The sequence below is a fragment of the Syzygium oleosum genome, unplaced genomic scaffold (assembly GCF_021117445.2).
Source record: "Syzygium oleosum isolate NSW1041296 unplaced genomic scaffold, Sole_v2.1 Sole_v2.47, whole genome shotgun sequence".
Lineage (NCBI taxonomy): Eukaryota > Viridiplantae > Streptophyta > Magnoliopsida > Myrtales > Myrtaceae > Syzygium > Syzygium oleosum.
The window spans coordinates 394,807-417,723 of NW_026607531.1; the positions used below are offsets into that span (position 1 = coordinate 394,807).

The following is a 22,917-nucleotide window of genomic DNA, read 5'->3' on the forward strand; positions in this document are numbered from 1 at the left end:
CGTGGATAAGAATTTGATTGAAAGATGAGTCATCATCAATTTCAACACGTCGGACTTGGATCAGCTCTCCAAAAGTAGCAATGCATAGACTTGGGGATTATGATGGAAGAACCACGCTTCTATCAAGATGCCACAATAAGCTTATGTTCTCCAATATGGCTAGATTGATTGAACTGCTAGAGGATGTAGTGATAGTACTTGTAGAGATAGGAGATAGCCTACTTAATTCCTTCTTTGTGTCATACCTAGGAAGGACATCGACTGTCAACACCTCAAATGGATATGTGAGACTCAAGTCTGGTTAGTCACTCAGTGTTGCCTTTCCATGCAATCTAGTAAAGCAAATGATCACCCTCATGATCAATGCCAAGCTTGGGGGCAGCAATATGGAGTTATTCACTTGATCAAGCACATTGACGACAAGGGGCATGCGATGTTCCTTGGTGCCGATGTCAACCATCCCGCATCTCGCAACACCATCACTCCATCATTTGATGCAATTGTTAGTACCATCAACTAGCTTGCCACCAATCGCTATGCTACAAGGGTGTGACTTCAACTCCACCGACAAGAGAAAATTGTCAACATTGAGAAGATGTGTCATGAGCTTGTCAAGATCACATGCCTCACGGGGTTCCTTCGTCACTCGATCCATGCCCTACAATACATTACATGGGATCGATGGCAAGTTCCTTGCTAAGTAGTTCTTCAACTTACAAGCGTGCATAAGAATGAGGAGTACTTGCTGTCTCTTCACATACGTCCCACAAGGCAACAGCTCACACTGCACATGTTCCTCTCGCCGTATGCAGTCTTGTATAGAGTAAACTGCATGTGGTTGTAAGAGAATAACTTCTCCTTGATTTGAGATATAGTAGCTTTTGGTCGCCTTACAGGATGGTGGGTGCCTTCTCGGTAGAAATGAGCAGTTCCAAGTTACAGGCGGAACCTACCCTACAGTTTCCGCCTGGAACTTGGAATCTACATGTTGGAATAGGTTTCTCATTTTTTGGAACCTGGAACCTATACCCTGGAATCCGGAACATATCCCGTCACAGGTTCCAAGGTCAGTTCTAGGATCTACCCAAGTTCCACATATATTATCAATTGAACGATTGCAGTAAATCATCACATTTTATGACCAACACTTATTACTATAATTCACTGACCACAATTTATATTTAGATACGAAAAATATGAAATATTAGTAAAGTAAAAGTCTCAGTCATAAATTGGAAGCTCAAACTGGTATTTCAAATTATACACTTATTATTAGACGCCATGGAATACCGTAGGATCGCGTAAAGATATAGACCAAGAAAAACATAAAAACTTATTTCAAGTTCTAAGTTCCAAGTTTCAGGTTCCACCAACCTGGAATCCACCCATCAAAACAGGTTTTCCAATTTTTAAAACCTGGAACCTACCCGCATATCTTGAAACTTGGAACCGAATAGGTTCCTACCAGCCCGATTTTTAGATTCTACCTTGGAACCATGCTCACCCCTACTTCCAGGTGCCTCGGTGTTGATGTCGACATCATAGTGCTTTATAATGGTTTTGGGATTGAAGATGATAGGAAAGTTGTTAATAAGAAGCTTGATATGTCGAGTAGCCAACGAGCCACTTTGTCAAGCAAATCTTATCTCCATTTCCTAGGAAAACCTGATTAAACTCCGACTGGACAGCAATAGCTTGGAGATCTATCAAGAGAATGTAAAACACGTTAATTGATGGTAAATATTAGCTTCAGTCAAGAAGTATCATGTTTGGCTCTCTTATAATTATATATATAATTATTATATTAGTACTTATGATTGTAAAACTAATGAAATGTGAATATAAAAAATCAGCACCTATGCCACCCTTGTCATCACACTTTACCGTCGATTAAATTCTAACAAAGCTTTATATGTCATCAGGCTTCGGCATTGATTAAATTATGACAATGCTTTATATTAATAATAAATTTTTGGTTTGTTCATTAATATAAAATTACTCTTTAAACAAAAGTTTGATGCATTTTATGTTGTTTTTTTTTGGTAAATAAAAAGGGAATAAGAGTTGAATTTTTATGTTGTTTGTTTATCATATTTCCTAAATTAAAATTTACAATTGCGACATCTACTTTCCGAGCCAAAAACTCTCTATCACCCTAATCGATCACGCTATCTCTCGAGCCTCGAGGGTTTTCAAGAAAAGGCATCGTGACCTCTATACTAACGAGTTATACCACCTGCATTTTCTTTTGTTACGCGACCCACGTGTGCATGGTTTGGTTGGGGTTCACTCTCACGAGAAAATATTGGGTGGAACTGTGATTCCACGCTGGCAAAATCCGACTCACTCAGTGTGCAACATGTGTCGCTCGAGCCCACATGCGTCAGACAGCCAAATTTCAAAGGTTGAAGCGGGACACTCTCTCTTCACTCTTCCTTTCACGCTTTGCTCTCTCTCCCTCCCGACTCAAGCCTCCCTTCTGACTCACGACCGATCTCTCCTCCGACGAACCACGCCGCCGCCGCCTCCGCCTCCGCCTTGTCCATTGCCTCGGTTGTCCGACAAACCATGTCGTCTCTCTCTCGACTCGCTCTGTTCTCTCCATGGCACGACACCTTGTGTCGAAGGAGTGAATTACTCGAGTATGATATCAACTTACAGGTAACTCAAGAATTGTATCAAAGCTGTGTCGTACCCCAATATTATTAGTTCGCAAGAAGGTGTGGTATATACCGCTTCTACACTTAGTGAGAAATGAAAATAATATACTTCACAATCATCAACAGCTACAGAAAGAAAATCAGATTACGAACCTCACGCATCTCAAGTTTCCCTCCAGGTTTTGATCGAATCCGACCCACCATATGGCTAAGCATCATCATACCGGGGATCGTATTCTTCGAGGACATTGTCTGCATCAGCTTTGCTACCACATCTACAAGATTTCATGCATTTGTATCGTCAGTCTTATAGCATACAATTGGTTGATCACGTTTTCGAGCAAAGGCAAACGCAAAGAGGGCTCGTCAGCCAGTTTCTTGGGACATTCGAGACATTATCTATCCACGACAACGAAGATATGCGGAAAATCACATCATTGTAGAGTTGGAGAATGAGAACGCAATTCAGAACACCAACTGAATAGAATTAGAACATGCTAACATCATGTTAAACCTAAGATCCACACAATAAACAGAATTAAAACATGCAACTTAATAATTCCATCGGAAAAAAGGAAATAGAATCAATCGACTATCTCCGCTATAACCTTTTCTTGAAGAAACAAATAGCTAAATGCCATCAAGCGCATGATATAAGCAATCAATATCGCCTACTCTTTAGTCTCACGAAACAAACATAAAGATTAATTTTTGCTCTTCTTTTTGTCAGAAAGATTGAATGAAGAACGCACATACCCTCCATTGACATTTCCTAGGTAAATAATCTCAAGCAAACGAATAGTGGCCAGAAGCAACATTGCAAGCAAAAAGCCACTGGCTCGCAAAAAAGAGAAGAAATCTTTCCCCAAGAAAAGCACTAAAAATTTCGGAGAAACCGAGGGGATCAGGCGCAGGACGTAACCTGAAACGTCTGGCGAGCCAGTGGAGGTGATGGGTGGCTGCACATCCACGACGCGCTTCGGTTTGGAAGGCAGGGCCACGTCCGAACCCGGCCTCGCCTTGATCCTTCTAGTTGCTCGACATAAGATGATGGAGTCTTTCCGGCGCACCAATGGAGCTTCTACTCGATCACTTCAACCAAAAAGATCGGAGCTTTGACGATTCTCTGCACATAGAAAGAGGAGAAAATATTAGGTGGAGCTATGCCAGTGAGGTTCGTCGGACGCAGAGACGGCGAGAACCCTTCAAAATATATCCCAAAATGCAAATATTACACACATTTTGGAGTAAATCTAAGAAAATATTTACCTTGCGAGGCGGAGGCGGTGATGTGGTACAGAGCCAGGCGTGGCTCGTCGGACGGCGGAGACGGCGAAAATAGAGCGAGACGAGAGACAGACGGAGAGAACAAAACTAGTCGAGAGAGAGACGGCGTGGTTCGTCGAACGGCCGAGGCCGCACTTCGGTTTGGAAGGCGGGGCCACATTCGAACCCGGCCTCGCCTTGATCCTTCCAGTTGCTCGACAGAAGGCGATGGAGTCTTTTCAAAGCACCAATGGAGCTTCTACTCGATCACTTCAACCAAAAAGATCAGAGCTTTGGAGATTCTCTGCACACAGAGAGAGGAGAAAATATTGGGTAGAACTATGCCAGTGAGGTTCGTCGGATGGTGGAGACGGCAAGAACCCTTCAAAATATATCCCAAAATGCAAATATTACAAACATTTTGGAGTAAATCTAAGAAAACATTTACCTTTCGAGGCAGAGGCGAAGGTGGCGACGTGGTACAGAGCCGGGCGTGGCTCGTCGGGCGGCGGAGACGGCGAAAACAGAGTGAGACGAGAGACAGACGGAGAGAACAGAGCTAGTCGAGAGAGAGATGGCGTGGTTCGTCGGACGGCCAAGGCAATGAACGAGGCGGAGGTGGCGGTGGCGTGGTTTGTCGAAGGAAAGCCCGATCGTGAGTTGGAAGGGTGGCTTGAGTCGGGAGGGAGAGAGAGCAAAGCGTGAAAGGAAGAGTGAAGAGAGAGAGTGTCCCGCTTCAACCTTTGAAATTTGGTTGTCTGACGCATATGGGCCCAGGCGACACGTGTCGCATATTGAGTGAGTCGGATTTTGCCAACGTGGAATCACAGTTCCACCCAATATTTTCTCTCACACCATGTTGGCCAGTGGCAACAGCCACTATCGAAACTTTCTAGAGGAGTGAAGTGATGATGATGGGCATCTTCCAAAGGGGGAGGAAGCCTAGAATCACGTTTGACTTTCCAACAGTTACCAGTGACCTTCATCATTTCCCGTAATGGCTCCTAAAAAAAGAAAGGCAGAGATCAAGATGAAGGGGTTTATCGACAGGGATTGAAGCAACTTGGGGCGCGTTTGGCAATTTGCCAAATAGTAACTATTTCTATTCTTTTATTCCCAAAATCAGTTTTGAAACATAATCAAGGAGCAAAAAAAAGTAGCTTCTTAATTCTGGGAACAAGAATCATAAATGGAAAAAATAAAAATTTCCTCTTCTTCTTCTTCTTCCTACCTGTGGCCAGTTGCCGGCCACAGGCTAGGGCCGACGAAAGCGTCGCGGCCCTCGTCGGTGGCCGGCGAGGGCCACCCTCGACGGATCTGGAATGGGCGACCCTCGCCGCCGCCCTTGCCAGATCCAATGAGTTTGCCGCTACCTTCGCCAGATCTGGCGAGGGTGGCTCGCGGCCTGGGCGAGGGCCGCCCTTACCGGATCTAGCGAGGGCGACCCTCACCCAAGCCGCCAAGGGCGGCCCTCGCCTAGGCTGAGAACCACCCTTGTCGACCTTGGCCTGTGACCGGTTGCCAGCGCCGGCGACTTGGCCATGGCCAAGGAAGGGGAAGAAAAAAAAGGAGAAAACAATATTAAAAAATTCAAAAATATTATTAATAAAAAGAAAATTTGTGCAGTTACTAAATGCATTTATGTTCTTTTTCTATTCCAAGAATATAAATTTTGGGCAGTTACCAAACGCCTTCAAATGCTTAGAAATTGTTTTCGGGCACGGAATAAAAAAGGAATCATTTTTTAGCAGAATCAACTTTCTAGAACAAAATGTTGCCAAACGACACCTTACACACCTGATGATCAGCGCACAGATCCTGATTTGCTCGTTTTGATCCTCTTTAATATGTTTTAGTAAATGCGCAGGCGTAGAGAAGAGGGAGAGGGAGAGAGAGTCTCAAGGCCCGTTTGGTTCAACTTTCCAAATGCTACTTGGGAAAATACAAATACCTTTAGGTTAAAGTCCCTTGGGAAAATGCAAGTGACGTTCGGTAAAAAATCATTTATAAAGCTACTTTGGCCAAAGTAATGTTTGGTAACTTTTTTTTTTGCAAAAGGGCTTTGGAAATTATTTTTTTTATTAAAAAAAAAAGACCTACCCTACCCTTCGCCGGAGCTGGCGAAGGCCTACAGCTGCCGGCGAGCTAGATCTAGTGCCGGCGGCCGTCGCCCGAGGTTGAGCGACCCTGGGCGAGCTAGATTTGCCGTCGGTGGTCGCCGCCGCGAGGCCAGGCGACCCTCGGCGAGGGTCGCCCAGGCCTAGCGGCCGTCGTCTGGGTCGCACGACGCAGGCGGCAGGTGCCTGGGTCGCGCCGCCTGGGTCGTGTGCGACCCAGGCGACAGCCGTCTGAGAGCGACCCAGGCAACATCCGCCTGAGGTTGCGCGACCCAGGCGATGGCCGCCTGAGGTCGCGTGACCCAGGCGGCGACCTAGGCGGCGTCGACCGCCCTTGCCGGCCTCCCTCGCCAGCCGCCTCACGAAGAAGATGAACAGTACCAAGAGGGGCAAAACCGGAATAAGTCAAAATAAGTGAGAGTAGTTTGGTGATAAAAAATTTGGGATCAGCATTTGTGGAATGCCGAAAGCCCAAAGCTGGTTCGGATCAGCTTTGGGCTTTGGGCATTCCAAATACTAGCATTTGGCCAATGCTAGGCCGAAAGTTGAACCAAACGGTTCAGCATTTTGAGAAGAGGCTTTCGAGGCTGAAAGCTCATTCTCAAAGCTGAACTAAACGGGGCTGAACTAAACGGGGCATCGGTCTTTGTCGTTTTGAGTGAAAGAGCTTTTGAGCTTGGTTGGGTCGTGTTGTATTGTTTTGACGTTTTCTGCTGTGAAAATAAAAGAAGTTTGTGACGCTGAAAGAGTACGGAAAAAAAGAAACTTTCGGATTAATGAATCAGAGACGAGATAAATATATAAAAAGTAACGGAACCACAATTGTGACGATGTACATGGTCTGACCAATATAGTTCGCCGTTACTTAGGTGGTGTGAATCTTATTTTGCTTGAGGACATGCGTTTATACATTTCGCTTTCGATCGACCGGCGACACCACACATCACTGGTACGTGATACATCCCTAGCATGAAATATATTCTCCATGGCTCTTGAGCCCCTTGGGTAGCTGTATCGATTTCGTACAATGACCAAACACGTCATTGTGGGTATCTTATAAAGGTTGACCCGTTGGACACGAGAGAAGAGCTAGTATACTGCTATCCGTTTAAGTGTCTTTGTTAATTGCTTAACAGACGGTCTCGGCGTGATTATTGACGAAATCCATTCGATTGTCTTATGGTTTACTAAGCTTTCTAGAATTGCAAAGGGAATTTTATGAGTATCTACATTCAATCCACCTTCGTCTATTTGTTAAACATTTTATATTTTTTGAAGCAGGGGGTCGAGTTCAGAGTTCTAGCGTCAGTAACAAACTGTTTCGGACGCATGGTTGACATCGGAGCACTACCTTTCGACCGTCGTGTGTGTATCCGAAAGCGTCCTTCGAATCTCTTTGTTCTTTCGATCTTCGTCGTGGCTCTTCGAGCGCTTATTTACAGATGGACGTCGGATGCCATGTCCGGAAAACCGGCAGGGGGGCAACTCCGTATTAACAAGAAGGCTAGTTTGGCAAAAAGCCAGTGAGGGGACGTACGAGCAGGTGCTGGTAGGAAGACAACGATGATAACACCATGCAAAAGAAACGGGTCGATTTTGAATCAAAAGAAACTCTCAGAATTTCGCGAAGAAATCGATTGAGGTGCATGTCACGAGCAAATCTTAATTGGTCATGCACACCACGTCAATCGTTTAATCTTTCGCTCAAAACAACTTTCTAATTCCTTTAACGTGCCTTCCTCGCCGGACTCATCAGCCCAGTCCAACCGTTCGGATCGCGACCCCCTCAATGTCCCGACACATGCCCCTCCACAACAGTGGCAGCGACTAGGAACCGGCAGCAGCAAATGTCGACGGGACTATCAACGAAGTACATCGTCATTATTCCTCCACCCCCAACTACATTTTGATTTCGCTTTCGTTCTCGGACAAAGCGAAGAAAACGCAAATCTCATTTTTTTAACTTCGTTGCCAGGGACCGCAAACGGACCTACATTTTGATTTGACGATAAGATTAGATGCATTCCCCACGTTTTATGCCATTCTCTTTGGTGCTGTCACATGCCATTTGCTCTGCAGCGAACTTGGTCATTACCTTTGGATGGATGATTACTCTCTTTTAACATTAAAGCTTTTTTCACAGAGAGAGAGAGCCAACAACAGAGATTTGTATATACTAAACATGGTGACTCCATAACCCTTTTCTACAGAAACTAAGGAGCCCACAAATTCTCCCTTTAAAAGGAATGGCGATTCCTATAAATGTGAATGCGGCAGAGGTAATGGGGAAAAAATGTACTTTAATTAGCTTTACTTAGCTTCTCGAGCAGAAGGGTGTCGACGACGGTCTTCACGTAGGCATAGAAGCACTCTCTGCACGAATTAGGCATGAGAGTAGACTTGTGGAGCCTCCGAACGTCGTCGGTGTGACAACACACGGAACTGGGGATGACAGACTTGGGCCGCTCCAAGCCACACGCGGCCAGTATGATGTGGGTCGCCGCTCTGGCGATTTCTTTGAATGCATCAACTCCTGTAGGAGCGACAATGAATGAGAAACTAAAATTACAAGACAAGAATAAAGAGGGTACAATAACTGAGTCTTCAAAAATTGAAAAAATGAGATGGTTGGAGTAAGTTAAGATGGTAAGATCCGAGCAATTAGACAACAGCAGAATGATACCCATAACGGTCAGTTCAACTGAAACAGGTTCTACACCTATCGCGTTACACATGCTGTTTTGTCGGTGATATTTCCTAACACGTTCAGGCAAAGCAAGATATACGAACTGAAACAGAACATGCAATCGGTCACACAAAAGTCCGTAAAAGCATTCAAGGGAACCTTACGGAAGCAAAACATAAATCTGTCACCAGGAAGCATGATACATCTATACGATCCGCAAAGAAAGTCAATCAAGATTACGACCTAGCGATGTTCATTTTATCAGATCTTTCACTAACTGCAATCCATAAATAAGCAGAAGGTTGCTTATTGAACACACCCAGTTGTTTATTGTGGCTAAGCATCTTCAAATTGAACTTCACAAGAGATTGGATTTCACTTTTTGCACTGTCATCTCTTCTAGAGTGGCCAGCTACTCGAGCCTCTTCCAGCATTCCTTTCCCCTGGGAATTCCGTGATGAAGCAATGCTTGCCCCAAGTGTGGCAGAAAAACAATTAGAGGATACCGACGTAGAACCAGCAGAAGATGTCATAGATGGCCAATTGTCTTCTTGGTGAGTGATGCTGCATGACGTTCTGACAGATTTATTTGTGTGATACTCATGCCTTTGCAAACTAGCATGGTCCATTATGAAAGGAGGCAATCCCAGACATCTTTTCTGTTTCTGCCTTTCAATTACTGGAGATCTGGGCTTGGAGGATCCCGACACAGAACCAGCAGAAGATGTCAAAGAAGGACAATTGTCTTCTTGGTAAGTAATGCTGCTTGATGTTCTGACAGATTTATTTGTGTGATACTCATGCCTTTGCAAGCTAGCTTGGTCCAATGGAGAAGGAGGCAATCCTGGACATCTTTTCTGTTTCTGCCTTCCAGTGACTGGAGACTTATGCTGAGACGATTTATCACCAACATGACTGACCTTATGCTGCAAAGCTGCTGCACATTCAGTATAGCGACTTTTATTTACTCGATTCCTCAATTCTAGATGATTAATATTAAGACTGGCTACTTTTGGAGCATTTCCTTTCCTGACAAATTTGTTTGCTACATGGCGCACACGACTTGTTAAATCATGAGCTTGCTGTCTGGACTTGGCTCTATCCATCATCTTCCATGCTTTGGTGATATCGTACTTATCTTCATGGTGGGAAGCAAAATCTAACATACAATCTTCATCTTTCAATGGTTGATGACTTGTGGATGGTTGACCTAATCTGTCATGCCCATGGTCTCGCTCACTACTCTCACTGTGCAAAGACTCCACATTTCTTGAATGAAAGCTCAATGACCCACCTCGCAGCGCATCCCAATTCTCACGAAATGCCTTTATACGAAGATGCACATCACGACATCGTCGTAGAGTTCTCGCACCAGAATATTCCGTTGCTGTTTCTGCAACATTGGGATCCCTTCTTTCGCCTTCTTGGGACATTTCCTGAACAATACCATCTCCCCTGTCAGATACAGCAGCACTCAGGTCTAAAGGTGATGACACTGTGGTTGCGGGCCGCCCGATATTAGATGCCCTGCTATCTCTTACGATATCGAATATCGAAACCAGCGGCTCAGCCGATGGCATCGAAACATGTCCAACGCAGCTCTCTCCTTCATCAGTCCTCGAATGCTCGTCCCTCATAAAAGCGCAGTCATGGCAAAACCAATCCCCTTGGGGTACAGTGACACCCAAGCCCACACAATAAGTATGAAAAGCCGAATCGCAGAGTTCGCAAAGCAGCAGACACCATTCATCTTGCGTGCCACGACAGACACCACACCGAGTTTCCGTATAAGGATCAAAAGGTCTGATTCCATGGGGATCATAAACCTGCAAAAGAACACAGACAGCAAATTGCTTCTTTCACTTAATTTTTTCTTGGGTTCAATGCTGCTTTCTCTAGATTACTCGGTGGAAATAATGTCCACGGCCATATGCTCAAGCAGAGTGGAAGGCAAAAATCACCAAATTAAATTAAATTAAGCACATTCATCTCAAACCCTTCAACCGAAGAATCCTATTAACCAATTTCGATCAAAGGGACCAAGCAAAACCAATTACTCTGCCATAAAGAGCCCGATCACAATCGATGAATTTTTGCTGATCAAGCCCGGGAAAGAAAGAGGACCCAGTCGTCTAAACCCAAAACGCAATCTACCCGAATTCGGAAACAATCAGAACGGACCTGGTCGCGAGGCGGGACGTTCACGATCCTCTCGGCGGCAAAGACGCCGTCCTTCGGAGGCCTGAGGATGGTGGAGAACCTGCGCTTGCACATGGGGCACTTGGACTCCACCTTGGCCCATTCCATGATGCACACGAAGCAGAAGTGGTGGTCACAGCTGTCGATTCGACCCCGGACGGCTCTTCCCCCCTCCGTCAGGCAGATCCCGCAGCGCACGCCGTCGCCGCCGCCCTCCTCCGTCGGAGGCCGCCGCTCGTCGTCGCCGCCGCCGCCCGGGGCTCTCTTCGACCGCTTGCTCGACGGCGAGGCGGGGGTGGTGGCGGCGGGGCTCGCCATGGTTAGAATTGCGAGGGAAGGCGGGGTCGCCCGGGAAGGAGGATTTGAGAAACCGAGAGAGGATTTGAACAAGGAGGATTTGAGAAACCAGCATAATCTTTTTCCCTTCGATTTTTCTTTAGGCTTTCTCGCTAATTTTACGAGGTCACGAGTTGGCAAAAATATGATAAGGATAATCACATCGGAAGTGCTAAAATTTCTTGCGAAAATGTAATTAAATTATAAAAAAGTTATAAAAATATGTAATTAAGTCTTAAAACTCGTTAGATTAGTGCGATCGAGTCTATTCATTAATTTCGTTCAACTTTATTAACGGGAAATACTGACGCAGCTTTTTTATATTATTTTCTCTTTATCATACGTGGCGATCACATGACTAAAATGACGTCGTTTTGATTCGAATTTAATTTTTATTGAAATTATATTAAAAAATAAGCAAACTTTTAAATAAACAAAAAAAAGGGAAAAACAAGGCGATGGGCTTTCTCGCCTTTTTTCTAAATTTTGCAAATTTTAAATTTAATTTATATAAAATTTGGACTAAAAAAATCGAATTTGGACCAAAATAACATTGGTTTAGCTTTATGCTTCATATTTTTGGTCGTGACATCGTTGCGTAGCAAAGAGAAAATAAAAAAAAAAGTTAGGTCATCATTTTTCGTCAGCAAAAATAGATGGAGTTAATGGAAGGACTCGATTGCATTAATTTGACAAGTTTTAAAATTTAATTTTTCTTTTTGTAAGTTTTACAACTTAATTATACTTTACTTACAAGTTTTAGGATTTTCAGCGTACTTATTAATGCGAATTCGTAAGAACTTGATTAGCCTTGAGCAATTCATATAAAACATCTTATATTTTGTGGAGTCCGAGTCACTTGCGGTTCCTACGACGCTGTTCGTGGCTTCGCTACATGCTACATAGAACGTGAGGATGATGAGTATGGATTTTGCTCCTCCTTTGCTCGTCTACGCACCTCACGAGGTCACTCAAATCTTTATCCGAGCTCCCCCTCCTTTGATTGCGTTCCAAGCCGCACCGCTCTATCTCCTTGGCTCGGACCTTTTAAGGCACATCGCCGCTCAATGACTCGGCCGAAGCCCGGGCCAACTCCGCTGCCTCCGGTATCTTCTCCAACTCCCTCGCCTACTCTGATTACCACGCCCGATTCGTCCATCGGCATCTTAGCGTTCACGAATTGCTCCGCGCCCATCAGCCATGTCAGCATAACCGTATCGGCGCTGAGCCCCCCCAATGTCGAGTTTCACCCGTAGTGAATTAGGAACACGCCCATGGCTCGATGCCGCATTATTGCCACCTGTGGGGCCCACCTCCCGATCATGATCTTAATACGCTCTGTGAAGTCTTTCGATTGAGCAACTTGGATTTACAGAAAGAGAGAAGATGGAAATGCGTATTGTGAACTGTAGCTACCAAAATATAGTATGTACACTATTGAAATCTATAACATGACTATTAGATAAGTTTGGCATGCGCTAATTATGTCTATTATATGATACAACAACTTCTCTTCTGTCGGGTAATTTACTAATGTGAAGAAGACAAACGACCTTGGTCTTGTCCTTAATCATATGACAATAGACTTATATTCTTCGTTTATTTCATCTAATGTACTTTCTAAAGTTTGTATTTTTTTCTAAATTCGGAGCGTCAAACTTTTCATTTGATTAATGCGAACCATCCTATTCACATGCATTGAATGAGACATCCACAATAAGGTAAGATACACGACATCCAAGAGTCAATTGAGCGGAAAATAATGGTATAAGTCCCAACTAAATAAAATAATTGACCATTCAATCAAATCCCATTGAGCCCACTTTCGAGAAGATTGCTTTATTGTTAAATTTTCGGCACAGGGTAATCATAACAAAAATGCTGGCGCGGTTTGATGAGATGTCAAGATATTTCTAGCATAAATCATTTGTTCGAACTGCACCAAGTGCATGCAAACTGCATGTTAAGGTAGACACGAGTTCAAAGGTGAGACTTAATCAATTTTTAAGACTTGCATATTATGTGTTTCATGAATCTTCAAATAGTCGGGTCTCTATGCTCGTACCTCCAAGTTATATTAAAGACGAATAGTAATAATTCTCTTAAAGTTTTGGAGCATCTGCCCGAATAATAAGCTAGTAAGTTAGTCACATGGAGATTACCATATATTTACTAAGCAAAAAATAAATATTTACTAAATTTGCTTGGCATTTTCTTTTGCTGAGCAAAAAAGAATAAAAAAACTATTAGACTATACTTGGCATCGCTCATTATTTTTTTTTTAGGTCGAATGGCATTGCTCATATGCTCTTTGGAAAACATTGGCAAATTCTATGCACCGATAAATTGAAGAAAATTTTGGGGCGACAGTATAGAAAGCAGCCAAATTTCAGAAGCACCTCGACCTTTCCAACAGTGCCCATCACGCCCCGGTCGACCGAGATCGTTCTCGAATTCTCCCACGTTCCGACACTTCTCTCTATATTACGCTCTCCCTTCGTCCTCGTAGCTGCTCACGCCGAACTCGAAACTGCAAATTCAAACCCCTGCCCAAGAAAAAGAAGTCTCGTATTGAATTGGATCAGTGCCCGTTTGGTCCCTGCAAATTCAAAGGAGAGAGGAGAAAGAACAGAGAAAAACATCATTTTTGGTTGCTTTGTTTGAGGTCTTGCCGTTTTGGGTTGCGTGGTCAACCGCAGAAATGGCGTCCTGCGCGGCTCAAATCCACAGTCTGGGTCTAACTCGAACTGGGTCGTCTTCAAGAACCCCCAAGAGACCGAATCGCCGATCAAGTTCGTTGTTTTTTGGAGAGGCGCTCGGTTCAAGGAAGCTCTCGTTCTTGAAGCTCAGCGCCAGAGGTCCGATTACAAGGAGGAGGAGCAGCGTGGGACCGGTGAGAGTGGTGAGCGAGAAAGTGGTGGGCATCGATTTGGGGACGACGAACTCGGCGGTGGCGGCGATGGAGGGAGGGAAGCCCACCATCGTGACCAACGCCGAGGGGCAGAGGACCACGCCCTCCGTCGTCGCGTACACGAAGAGCGGTGACCGGCTCGTCGGGCAGATAGCGAAGCGGCAGGCCGTGGTGAACCCGGAGAACACCTTCTTCTCGGTGAAGAGGTTCATCGGGAGGAAGATGTCCGAGGTGGATGAGGAGGCCAAGCAGGTTTCGTATAAGGTGGTAAGGGACGAGAATGGGAATGTCAAGTTCGAGTGCCCTGCTATTGGTAAGCAGTTCGCTGCTGAGGAGATTTCTGCTCAGGTATAGTACATTGTAGTCTTTTTATTAGTTCTTTTGTTTTTTTTTTTTTTTTGAATAGCTGCAAATTGGAGGATATGTTGTTGATCTGGCTGTAAATAATTAGTGTCCTGCCATCATATTTGTGTTGATCACTTGTATCATTCATTTCATTAACGAAATGTTTTGGCGCATGTTTTTATTAAAATTCACGTGTTGACTCATGTTAGGTTCAGGTTCGTCAAGTAGTTCTTAATTAATTCGTGTCGTTTCAACACACTAGTCGTTGGTTAGTCATGGGCAGGCTTGATAAAAATTCTCTGAGATATAAGAATTGTGTGAAGGAAGATCGAGGGCTTGTGGTTTTGTTGCTGCAGTGTATGGTAATTCAATTTGTAATTAGAGGATAGTTGAAGACCGCGGAAACAGGACAGTTTCATTTACCGTGAAAAGCTTGTATGTTCTTCTCGATTGTGGGTCAGGGGTCAGGGGAAACTGAACTTGATTGCTTGTTCATGGAATAAATTCTCAGTTAAAACAGAGTTTAGAACATTTACAATTGGAGTTGTATTCTTAGCCAGTGTGGGTCTCTTTTTTCATGGATTGGACCGCAGGACAAATTGCACGCGATTAGCTTGTTAAGGTCTTTAAAAAGGAGAGTTGTCCGCTTAAGAGTACAGGGTAGATTAATGAGTTCCTGGATGCAAAAATATTCTTTGTTTTGTCGATGGTCTTGTGTGATCTTAGCTGCTAAGTATAATGTATTGTGAAGGTCATGAGCATGGGTTATACACTCAAACTTCAAAGTGTTGATACATGACTCAAATCATGTTTATTGTGTTGACGTCGTTTGATTGTTGTGATACTGGAAACTGGTTTCTTTTTTGCTTAATGTGCTGATTGATTGTTGGCTTGAGTATACGGTCTAGACACTGAATTGTAACTTCATAACACATTGGATGTAGGTGCTGAGAAAGCTGGTGGATGATGCTTCAAAGTTCCTGAATGACAAAGTAACTAAAGCAGTGGTCACTGTTCCTGCTTACTTCAACGACTCGCAAAGGACTGCAACAAAGGATGCTGGACGTATTGCTGGGTTAGAAGTGCTCCGCATTATTAATGAACCTACTGCTGCATCGCTGGCATATGGATTTGAAAAGAAAAGCAATGAGACCATTCTGGTGTTCGACCTTGGCGGTGGAACTTTTGATGTCTCAGGTACACTGATAGTGTTATAACATCAGGAATGTCTTTGTTCATTCCAACAGCTGGGTGAAACTGCTTTGATTGTTGTTTGCTGTCATTTGCAGTGTGATTTCATATGAACTTTATGATTCTACTTGCCATGTAGTTCTTGAGGTTGGAGATGGAGTCTTCGAAGTGCTTTCAACATCTGGAGACACACATTTGGGTGGCGATGACTTTGACAAGGTATGGATGAGCTTTCTTGCTATTTTTTGACTGTCACTGGTCCCCTTACACAACTTCCTTTTTGTAAATTATATTAGTTCTGAATATTTGCGTACTTTAATCATGCAGAGAATTGTGGATTGGATAGCTGCAGACTTCAAGAGAGATGAAGGTATAGATCTTTTGAAGGACAAGCAAGCCCTTCAAAGGTTGACTGAGGCTGCCGAGAAAGCTAAAATCGAACTGTCATCTTTAACCCAGACGAACATCAGGTATTACCATGACCGGGAGGAATGCATAACCACCCCCGGCTCTCTCTCTCTCTCTCTCTCTCTCTCTCTCATTCTTGTCACTGATGACAATCTTTGTTTGTCCAGCTTGCCGTTTATTACTGCCACTGCAGATGGACCAAAGCACATTGAAAAGACACTGACAAGGGCCAAATTTGAGGAGTTGTGTTCGAACTTACTTGACAGGTAGATGATTTGTCTTGTAAGTAAAAGCTATGTCTTGTTGTAAATGCTTTGATCGCCATTGCAGGTGATTGGTCTTATAAGTGAGCTGTTTTGGTTCTAAGCCCTCTGTATATGGGTTTGCAAGCCCGTGGTGCCCTATGCTACTCTTTTCTTTACCTATAAAAGAATAGGTGTCTGAGAGGAAGAACTGCATCTGTGTTTGTTCTCGTCCACCCCGATGCTTCATGGCCTCTATTTTTTAACTATGTAGTTAGGTAATTTTGTTCGCAATAGGTGATTGTTATGTCGTCAGTTTGTTGATAGAATTTATGCTCCCTGTGCAGGCTTAAAACACCAGTGGAAACTGCTTTAAGAGATGCGAAACTCAATTTCAAGGATCTGGATGAGGTTATCCTTGTTGGAGGTTCAACACGTATTCCAGCCGTTCAGGAGCTTGTTCGGAAGTTGACTGGGAAGGAACCCAATGTCACCGTCAACCCCGACGAAGTTGTTGCACTTGGAGCTGCTGTTCAGGTTGTTACATATCTTCAAAGAATTCTGTGTATATTCAATAATCAATGGCTGTTCGTACTCATTTTGAACCGACAAATTCCTCGGTTACTTCTTTAATCACAGGCTGGTGTTTTGGCTGGAGATGTTAGCAACATTGTTCTTTTAGATGTGACACCACTATCTCTTGGTCTGGAGACACTGGGCGGCGTCATGACCAAGATCATTCCAAGGAATACAACTCTCCCGACTTCTAAATCAGAAGTTTTCTCTACTGCGGCTGATGGTCAAACTAGTGTTGAGATTAATGTCCTCCAAGGAGAGAGGGAGTTTGTTAGGGATAACAAATCTCTCGGCAGCTTCCGCCTTGACGGTATCCCGCCGGCTCCTCGAGGTGTCCCTCAAATCGAGGTCAAGTTTGATATCGATGCCAATGGAATCCTCTCTGTTACTGCCGTGGATAAAGGAACTGGAAAGAAGCAAGACATTACTATTACTGGTGCCAGCACTCTGCCGAGTGATGAGGTAGTCATTTCCATAAATCGACTAATAAAATCAGACATGAAGTTATGTCAGTCTTATTCCATTTCGTCTAGTTTGATTTCACAGATGATGTGGATGTTCTGGTTGATCGTGGCAGGTGGAAAAGATGGTGAAGGAAGCGGAGAAGTTTGCGAAGGAGGACAAAGAGAAGAGGGACGCCATAGACACAAAGAACCAGGCAGACTCCGTGGTGTACCAGACCGAAAAGCAGCTCAAGGAGCTGGGCGATAAGGTCCCTGGCCCTGTGAAAGAGAAGGTGGAGGCCAAATTGAAGGAGCTCAAGGATGCGATATCAGGTGGTTCGACCCAAGCCATCAAGGACTCCATGGCCGCACTTAACCAGGAGGTGATGCAGCTTGGTCAGTCCCTGTATAGCCAACCTGGTGCCACTGGTGCAGGTCCGGCACCAGGTGCCGGAGCCGGGCCTTCGGACTCCTCCAGCGAAACGGGCCCAGATGGAGATGTCATCGACGCAGATTTCACCGACAGCTAGTGAGAGAACAGAGGTTGGTGCGCGGCGGTTTCTCCAGCTGCTCCTTGAAGTCGAGTAACTGATCATCGCCCGTCGAAATTCTACAGTTGCTTAAACATTTGGGTAGGAGAGTGAGTATATATGTGTACAGGAAGATAGAAGATGCAAGTTTCTTTTCTTGGTTTCTACTGACTAAATGATCTGCATGATATAGGGAGATCTTTTGGGCAAGTGAGATGTAGAGATTTTGTGCTCATGAAAACATAGTGCGGATCCAGCTTATGTTATGTGTCACATAATAGGTCTCTGTAACAGCAGGGTAGCATAATTACAATGTGATTTGTCTGAACTAATGGCTTATCAACTTAAAGAGATTTTCACCTTGACAATTGGATCTAATATTATTCATTTTTTATTTACCGAAAAAATATATTTCGATAAATATGAATTTTTTTTCCCATTTCCTTTTCACTATTTGTATATCATAAAAAATCCCTGGAATATGCACCTGAGAAATTGTTAAGGTTGCATACATTAGAGCGATGTCACACCTCAATGGGAGTTATCTTATAATTTTTAGTGAGCTTAGTGCTATATAGAGGAGTTGAGTAGATCCATCTAATGTACTCGTATATTGCATAACGACACAACCATAATAAATTGTATTCGACGTAAGCAATTTCCAGTTATTTGAATATGGATTTTTTGAATCTGCATTTGAATAGTTATGCATAGCAATATTTCTTAGATAATAATGTTCCATTTTGTCCGACCGTGGACAAAATCATATTCGACAGAAGCTTTTATTAGTCTAACCGTTGACAAATAATATTTATTACAAGTTGTTTTAAAAAAATTCCGATTATTAGTGATTATAATCGGTCATAATAAATGAAAAATATAATATATTTGAGGACGTAGAGTTAAATACAATAAAATATAGATCACACAAATGAAATGTAAGCACGTGCCTTCATTTGTACACGTGGAGAAATTCAAGGTCAAAAGTCAAGACACGTGGAAAGGACGGACAAAGATCGAGAGCACTCAACGACAAGGGACGCACCACGTGTTGACGCTGGAGCAGTTGCCCTGAATCTCTGTTTTACATATATCGATATATACTAATCCAAGGACTCGATGTCCTAGAGAAGCGGAAAATGTGTAATTTACGGGAAAAATTATCCAAAAAGTAGTAATTGTGTCGATTAAGTCTTAAAGTTTTTTTTTTTGCAAAATTAAGTTCTAAATCTTTTCAGTCCTTCCGGTGAATTTTGATTGAAAATTGTTGAGATGGATGTCGCTCGTTCTACATGGGCACGTAGACAATTTTATATAATATTTTAAAATTTTTTGAATTATTTAATTAATCTTTCTTCTCCTTTATGTTTTTTTTTCCCAACTCCTAACTGTGGGCCGGTGAGGCCCTCGCCAGTGGTTGACTTGACGAGGTTCAGCCATCGATGGTAGCCAGCCCACAATTAGGAGTTGGGAAAAAAAAAAGAAAGGAAAGGAAAAAAAAGAAAAGAAAAAATTTAAAATATTATTAAAATATTATTAAAAATATTCATGTTAGCGCTGGCTCACGGTTCTCGCTCACAACTAGGTAAGGACCGCGAGCCGTCGCCATGGTTGGGAGAGGGCTTGCAGCCCTCGCTGACCATTGGGCGAGGGTTGCGATCCTCGCTAGCTACCCATGAGAGCTCATAGGCCCTTGCCTAGTGCCCAATGGGGGTTGTCGGGCCTCGGTCGATGGCCGACGGCCCCTACCATCTCTTAACTCCAAAAAAAGAGAAAAAGAATTTTTTTAAAATAAATTAAAAAAAATTTCACGTCAGTATCGGCTGTGCCACGTAGAATGGTTAGCATTCACTTAATTAATTTCGGGCTAAAATTGATCGGATAGACTACATTCATAAATTATTAAAAATTTTATGACTAAATTAACCAAATTGAAATGTTTAGGACTAAAGTGGCACTAATGGAATAGATTTTGAACTTATTTGATAGTTTTCCCATATCATCTTGATTGAAACTTCCCTTTGGCAGACCACTATCTAGGATCCATCAACGCCGAACAATCATGATCTATATAATACATTCAGATGGCAACACTGTTGTCGAACAAACAATCTATTTGCAACGTAATTTAGTCTTTTTAACTCTTTACTTCTTATTCATCTTGAAATTCTAAGCCAGCTTTCCTTACAATCTCTTCTCTTTTATTATTTTGCACGTACAATCAATCATGGTTGCAACATTGAGCTACTTTAGTGCTGCAAGCTAGAGTTGGTTCTCCTTAGGAAATAGTGAACTAAATGTCATGCGAGATATATATTGCAAGTTTATTTACAGTGCTATAATTTTTAATGAAAACTATACCAGTGACTTTTGAGCATTAAATTGGTTTTATTAATATCAGAAAAAAGGAAGTGTGTAGGGCATACATATTATGTAACAATTATGTATTTCTGTTATACTATATAATTATCTTTTAAAATCTTTTTGAGTTTAAAGGTACCGATTATGTTCCTTCCATTCTTTTTGCACTTTATGGGTTAGTCATATTTTATTGAAGCTACAGAGTATCTTTAAATTCAGTCTACTTTTATTTTATTCATCACAATCTAATATATTTCCTTTAAATTCATATATTTAGAATTTTTTTTGGAATTCATCATTAAAAATTCATTTTTGTCTTGATCGTCTTTTTATCATCTTAAGAATTATGATCGATCACGTCCTACCTCGAAAAGATATGCTTCAATTTTATCTATATACTTATCGAATCATGATGATGTAATGTCATTTAAAAAAAATATTATTCTATATCGCAAAAGTTAATCGTTAGTTAGTCGCTAGGCGTGCCCCAACTTGATCCATGAACCGGGGACCAAACCGGTCCCCGTGTCGGGCCAATTTCAGGGTTAAATTGGCTTGGTTGCTCATCTCTAAATTTGATTAGATATATTGAAAACAGGGGAAATGATTAGAAAAGTGATTATATTCCATTAGCACTACTAATAAAGAATCAGACTGCAAGTAAAGAACCTTGGTTCTAGCTTATTGCCATCTAGGAGTTGTCTCTACCCAGCTTTCAATTTCTCAAGACAATGTTTAGGAGTAATCCCAACATTCCATTTAAACAACCAACTAAAAGCAAGACTTTACAAGATTAGAAAGTATAAATACATAGGTTTGTCTGGTCAAAATGAGGCCACACATCTATGAGATGATTTAGCTGGGCCATTAAAACCAAGCCAGCCCTTCATCAACTAGGTCCCAATGGCCAGAAAACCGTGAAAGGTCTCCACAGAAACTTCAAGTATGCATAGTTTGAAATGCTATATTAGATCTTGAATTCATGTACAAATACAGGAGAGCGAAAATCCAAAGTTTGCTGTACAGTATTTTCAGTCATACCATCTGCAAATCAGGTGATCCCAGTCACGTCGTCAATGCGGCAGGTCCCCTTTATAGTAGGATCCATCCCAATAGGCCCTTCTCGGACTAGCCGGAAGGCTATCCGCCCGCTCGAACCTCGCTCTCGCGTAACCGGTGCACTCATCGTAGTAGCCGCAGTGGTTGTAACCTCCCCTGCTGGCCCCGTGATGCCTTTGTGACCCGTAATGCGGGTTCAATCCCTGACCCAGATAGCTCCTACCAATCTCGACCCTTCCCATCGACAAAGTCGGGTGGAGCCGCTCGCTGCCCATCCCTTTGTGGGGATCCTGAGGCGGTCTCGCGGCATGGTAGTAGCCGGGATGGTGTTGCTGCTTGTAATAGTTCGGGTAGTGATAATGGTGGTGCTGGTGAACGCATTGGTGGTTGCCGAGGTTGTTATTCGGCGGGGCATTGTTACCGAGGCTGCACAGGCTAGGTGAGCTACGGACCTTGCTCATCGGGAGCCGCTTCCCATGGTGGAATCCGTTCAACGTGATGGTCTCATGGGCCGTGGCGTCGATCGAGCGGCCGCTGTCCGGAGACAGCGATTTCGGCGATGAGCAGGCTGAGGATATGCTGAACCCGGTATGGTTCACCCGAAGAGGGGTGATCTTCACATTAGGCACGGTCCGGACGATGCCGTTGATGGCGTCGATGTAGCGCTGCTCCATCGCTTGCGGCTCCACGGAAGCCATCTGGTTCTCGATCACGGTCGGATTGGCAGGGAACAGGAAGGCGCGGAGCCTCGGGTTTCCGCTGCTCTCGTGACGGTCGTACTCATCGAGCATGTGCTTGAGATCTTCGTCCGATCTCACCGACACCAGCGCGTCGAGATCCTCCAGTGCTACCTGATACTTGAGGACCATGTCCGCACCGATCTGGGTAGTCAGTTTCTTCATTAAATCTGTCACAAAAAAAAAAAAAAAAAAAAAAAAAACAGCAAACGTGCTCAGAATTTCACATAACACGAACAAATCCAACGTTAAATTGTTACAGGGAAAACCGAAAGGCACCGGAGAAAGCGGCGTCGCGAGAGATGGAGATAACGCGTGTCTCGCCACCCACGTACTTGAGGTGTCCATCGCCGGGTCTCGGCAGAATCTTCCCGCCGTGGCTGCACAGAAACTTGACCTTGTTGTTCGGCGACGACACATCGCTGCCGCCTCCTCCGCCGCCGCCTCCGCCATCACTGCCTTCATCTCCCATATCCTTCAACGTTCTTGATATAGAAGTTTCGTTCAATTTCAAAGGGCAAGAACAGAAAACAAGGCGATGCACATCGACCTAGTTCTTCCTAATCTTTTGTTTACTTTTTACGTTAATTAGTGTTTACGGGAGAAAATGCTGAAAATAGGGAGGGTGATTATCGGATAACCACAGGTTGTTAATAGTTAATTCATTTCGTAATCTGCGAATTCTTCGCCGAAAAATTCGTTTTTTGGATTTTTATCATCAGTTACCACACAAACCGATTCTTCTCTAGCCTTCGAATATCCACCCCATCCAAAATCCAAATCTAAACAAACAACGGCCCAGAATAATCGGTTTTTTTTTTTAGGGGGATAAAGCTTGAAAAACGATATG

The 22,917-nt window shown here is 43.4% G+C and overlaps 3 protein-coding genes across 3 annotated transcripts; 1 reads left to right on the forward strand and 2 right to left on the reverse strand.

Moving 5' to 3' along the window:
- Positions 1 to 8,195: 8,195 nt before the first annotated feature.
- On the reverse strand, positions 8,196 to 11,352 carry LOC115687996 (uncharacterized). Its single transcript, XM_030613731.2, has 3 exons — positions 10,911 to 11,352; positions 9,049 to 10,555; positions 8,196 to 8,576 (listed from the first exon to the last, which is right to left on the reverse strand). The coding sequence occupies exons 1-3, from the start codon at positions 11,244 to 11,246 to the stop codon at positions 8,344 to 8,346; spliced, it is 2,076 nt and encodes a 691-aa protein (XP_030469591.1). The 5' UTR covers positions 11,247 to 11,352; the 3' UTR covers positions 8,196 to 8,343.
- A 2,308-nt stretch (positions 11,353 to 13,660) lies between these two features.
- LOC130136652 (heat shock 70 kDa protein 6, chloroplastic-like) lies at positions 13,661 to 18,278 on the forward strand. Its single transcript, XM_056306748.1, has 8 exons — positions 13,661 to 14,523; positions 15,465 to 15,717; positions 15,851 to 15,930; positions 16,039 to 16,181; positions 16,287 to 16,385; positions 16,709 to 16,898; positions 17,001 to 17,399; positions 17,515 to 18,278. The coding sequence occupies exons 1-8, from the start codon at positions 13,966 to 13,968 to the stop codon at positions 17,908 to 17,910; spliced, it is 2,118 nt and encodes a 705-aa protein (XP_056162723.1). The 5' UTR covers positions 13,661 to 13,965; the 3' UTR covers positions 17,911 to 18,278.
- Positions 18,279 to 20,969: 2,691 nt separating this feature from the next.
- LOC115688007 (uncharacterized) lies at positions 20,970 to 22,539 on the reverse strand. Its single transcript, XM_030613738.2, has 2 exons — positions 22,347 to 22,539; positions 20,970 to 22,237 (listed from the first exon to the last, which is right to left on the reverse strand). The coding sequence occupies exons 1-2, from the start codon at positions 22,537 to 22,539 to the stop codon at positions 21,345 to 21,347; spliced, it is 1,086 nt and encodes a 361-aa protein (XP_030469598.1). The 3' UTR covers positions 20,970 to 21,344.
- Between the last annotated feature and the right edge of the window lie 378 nt (positions 22,540 to 22,917).

Excerpts from the sequence above, each read along its gene's own strand:
- LOC115688007 (XM_030613738.2), bottom strand. The coding sequence starts at position 22,539 with ATGGGAGATGAAGGCAGTGATGGCGGAGGCGGCGGCGGAGGAGGCGGC. Across the intron at positions 22,238-22,346 it reads TCGCGACGCCGCTTTCTCCG|ATTTAATGAAGAAACTGACT; the intron begins GTGCCTTTCGGT and ends TTTTTGTGACAG.
- LOC115687996 (XM_030613731.2), bottom strand. The coding sequence starts at position 11,246 with ATGGCGAGCCCCGCCGCCACCACCCCCGCCTCGCCGTCGAGCAAGCGG. Across the intron at positions 10,556-10,910 it reads ACGTCCCGCCTCGCGACCAG|GTTTATGATCCCCATGGAAT; the intron begins GTCCGTTCTGAT and ends GTTCTTTTGCAG. Across the intron at positions 8,577-9,048 it reads TAGCCACAATAAACAACTGG|GAGTTGATGCATTCAAAGAA; the intron begins GTGTGTTCAATA and ends TCGCTCCTACAG.
- LOC130136652 (XM_056306748.1), top strand. The coding sequence starts at position 13,966 with ATGGCGTCCTGCGCGGCTCAAATCCACAGTCTGGGTCTAACTCGAACT. Across the intron at positions 16,386-16,708 it reads TGTTCGAACTTACTTGACAG|GCTTAAAACACCAGTGGAAA; the intron begins GTAGATGATTTG and ends CTCCCTGTGCAG. Across the intron at positions 16,899-17,000 it reads CACTTGGAGCTGCTGTTCAG|GCTGGTGTTTTGGCTGGAGA; the intron begins GTTGTTACATAT and ends CTTTAATCACAG.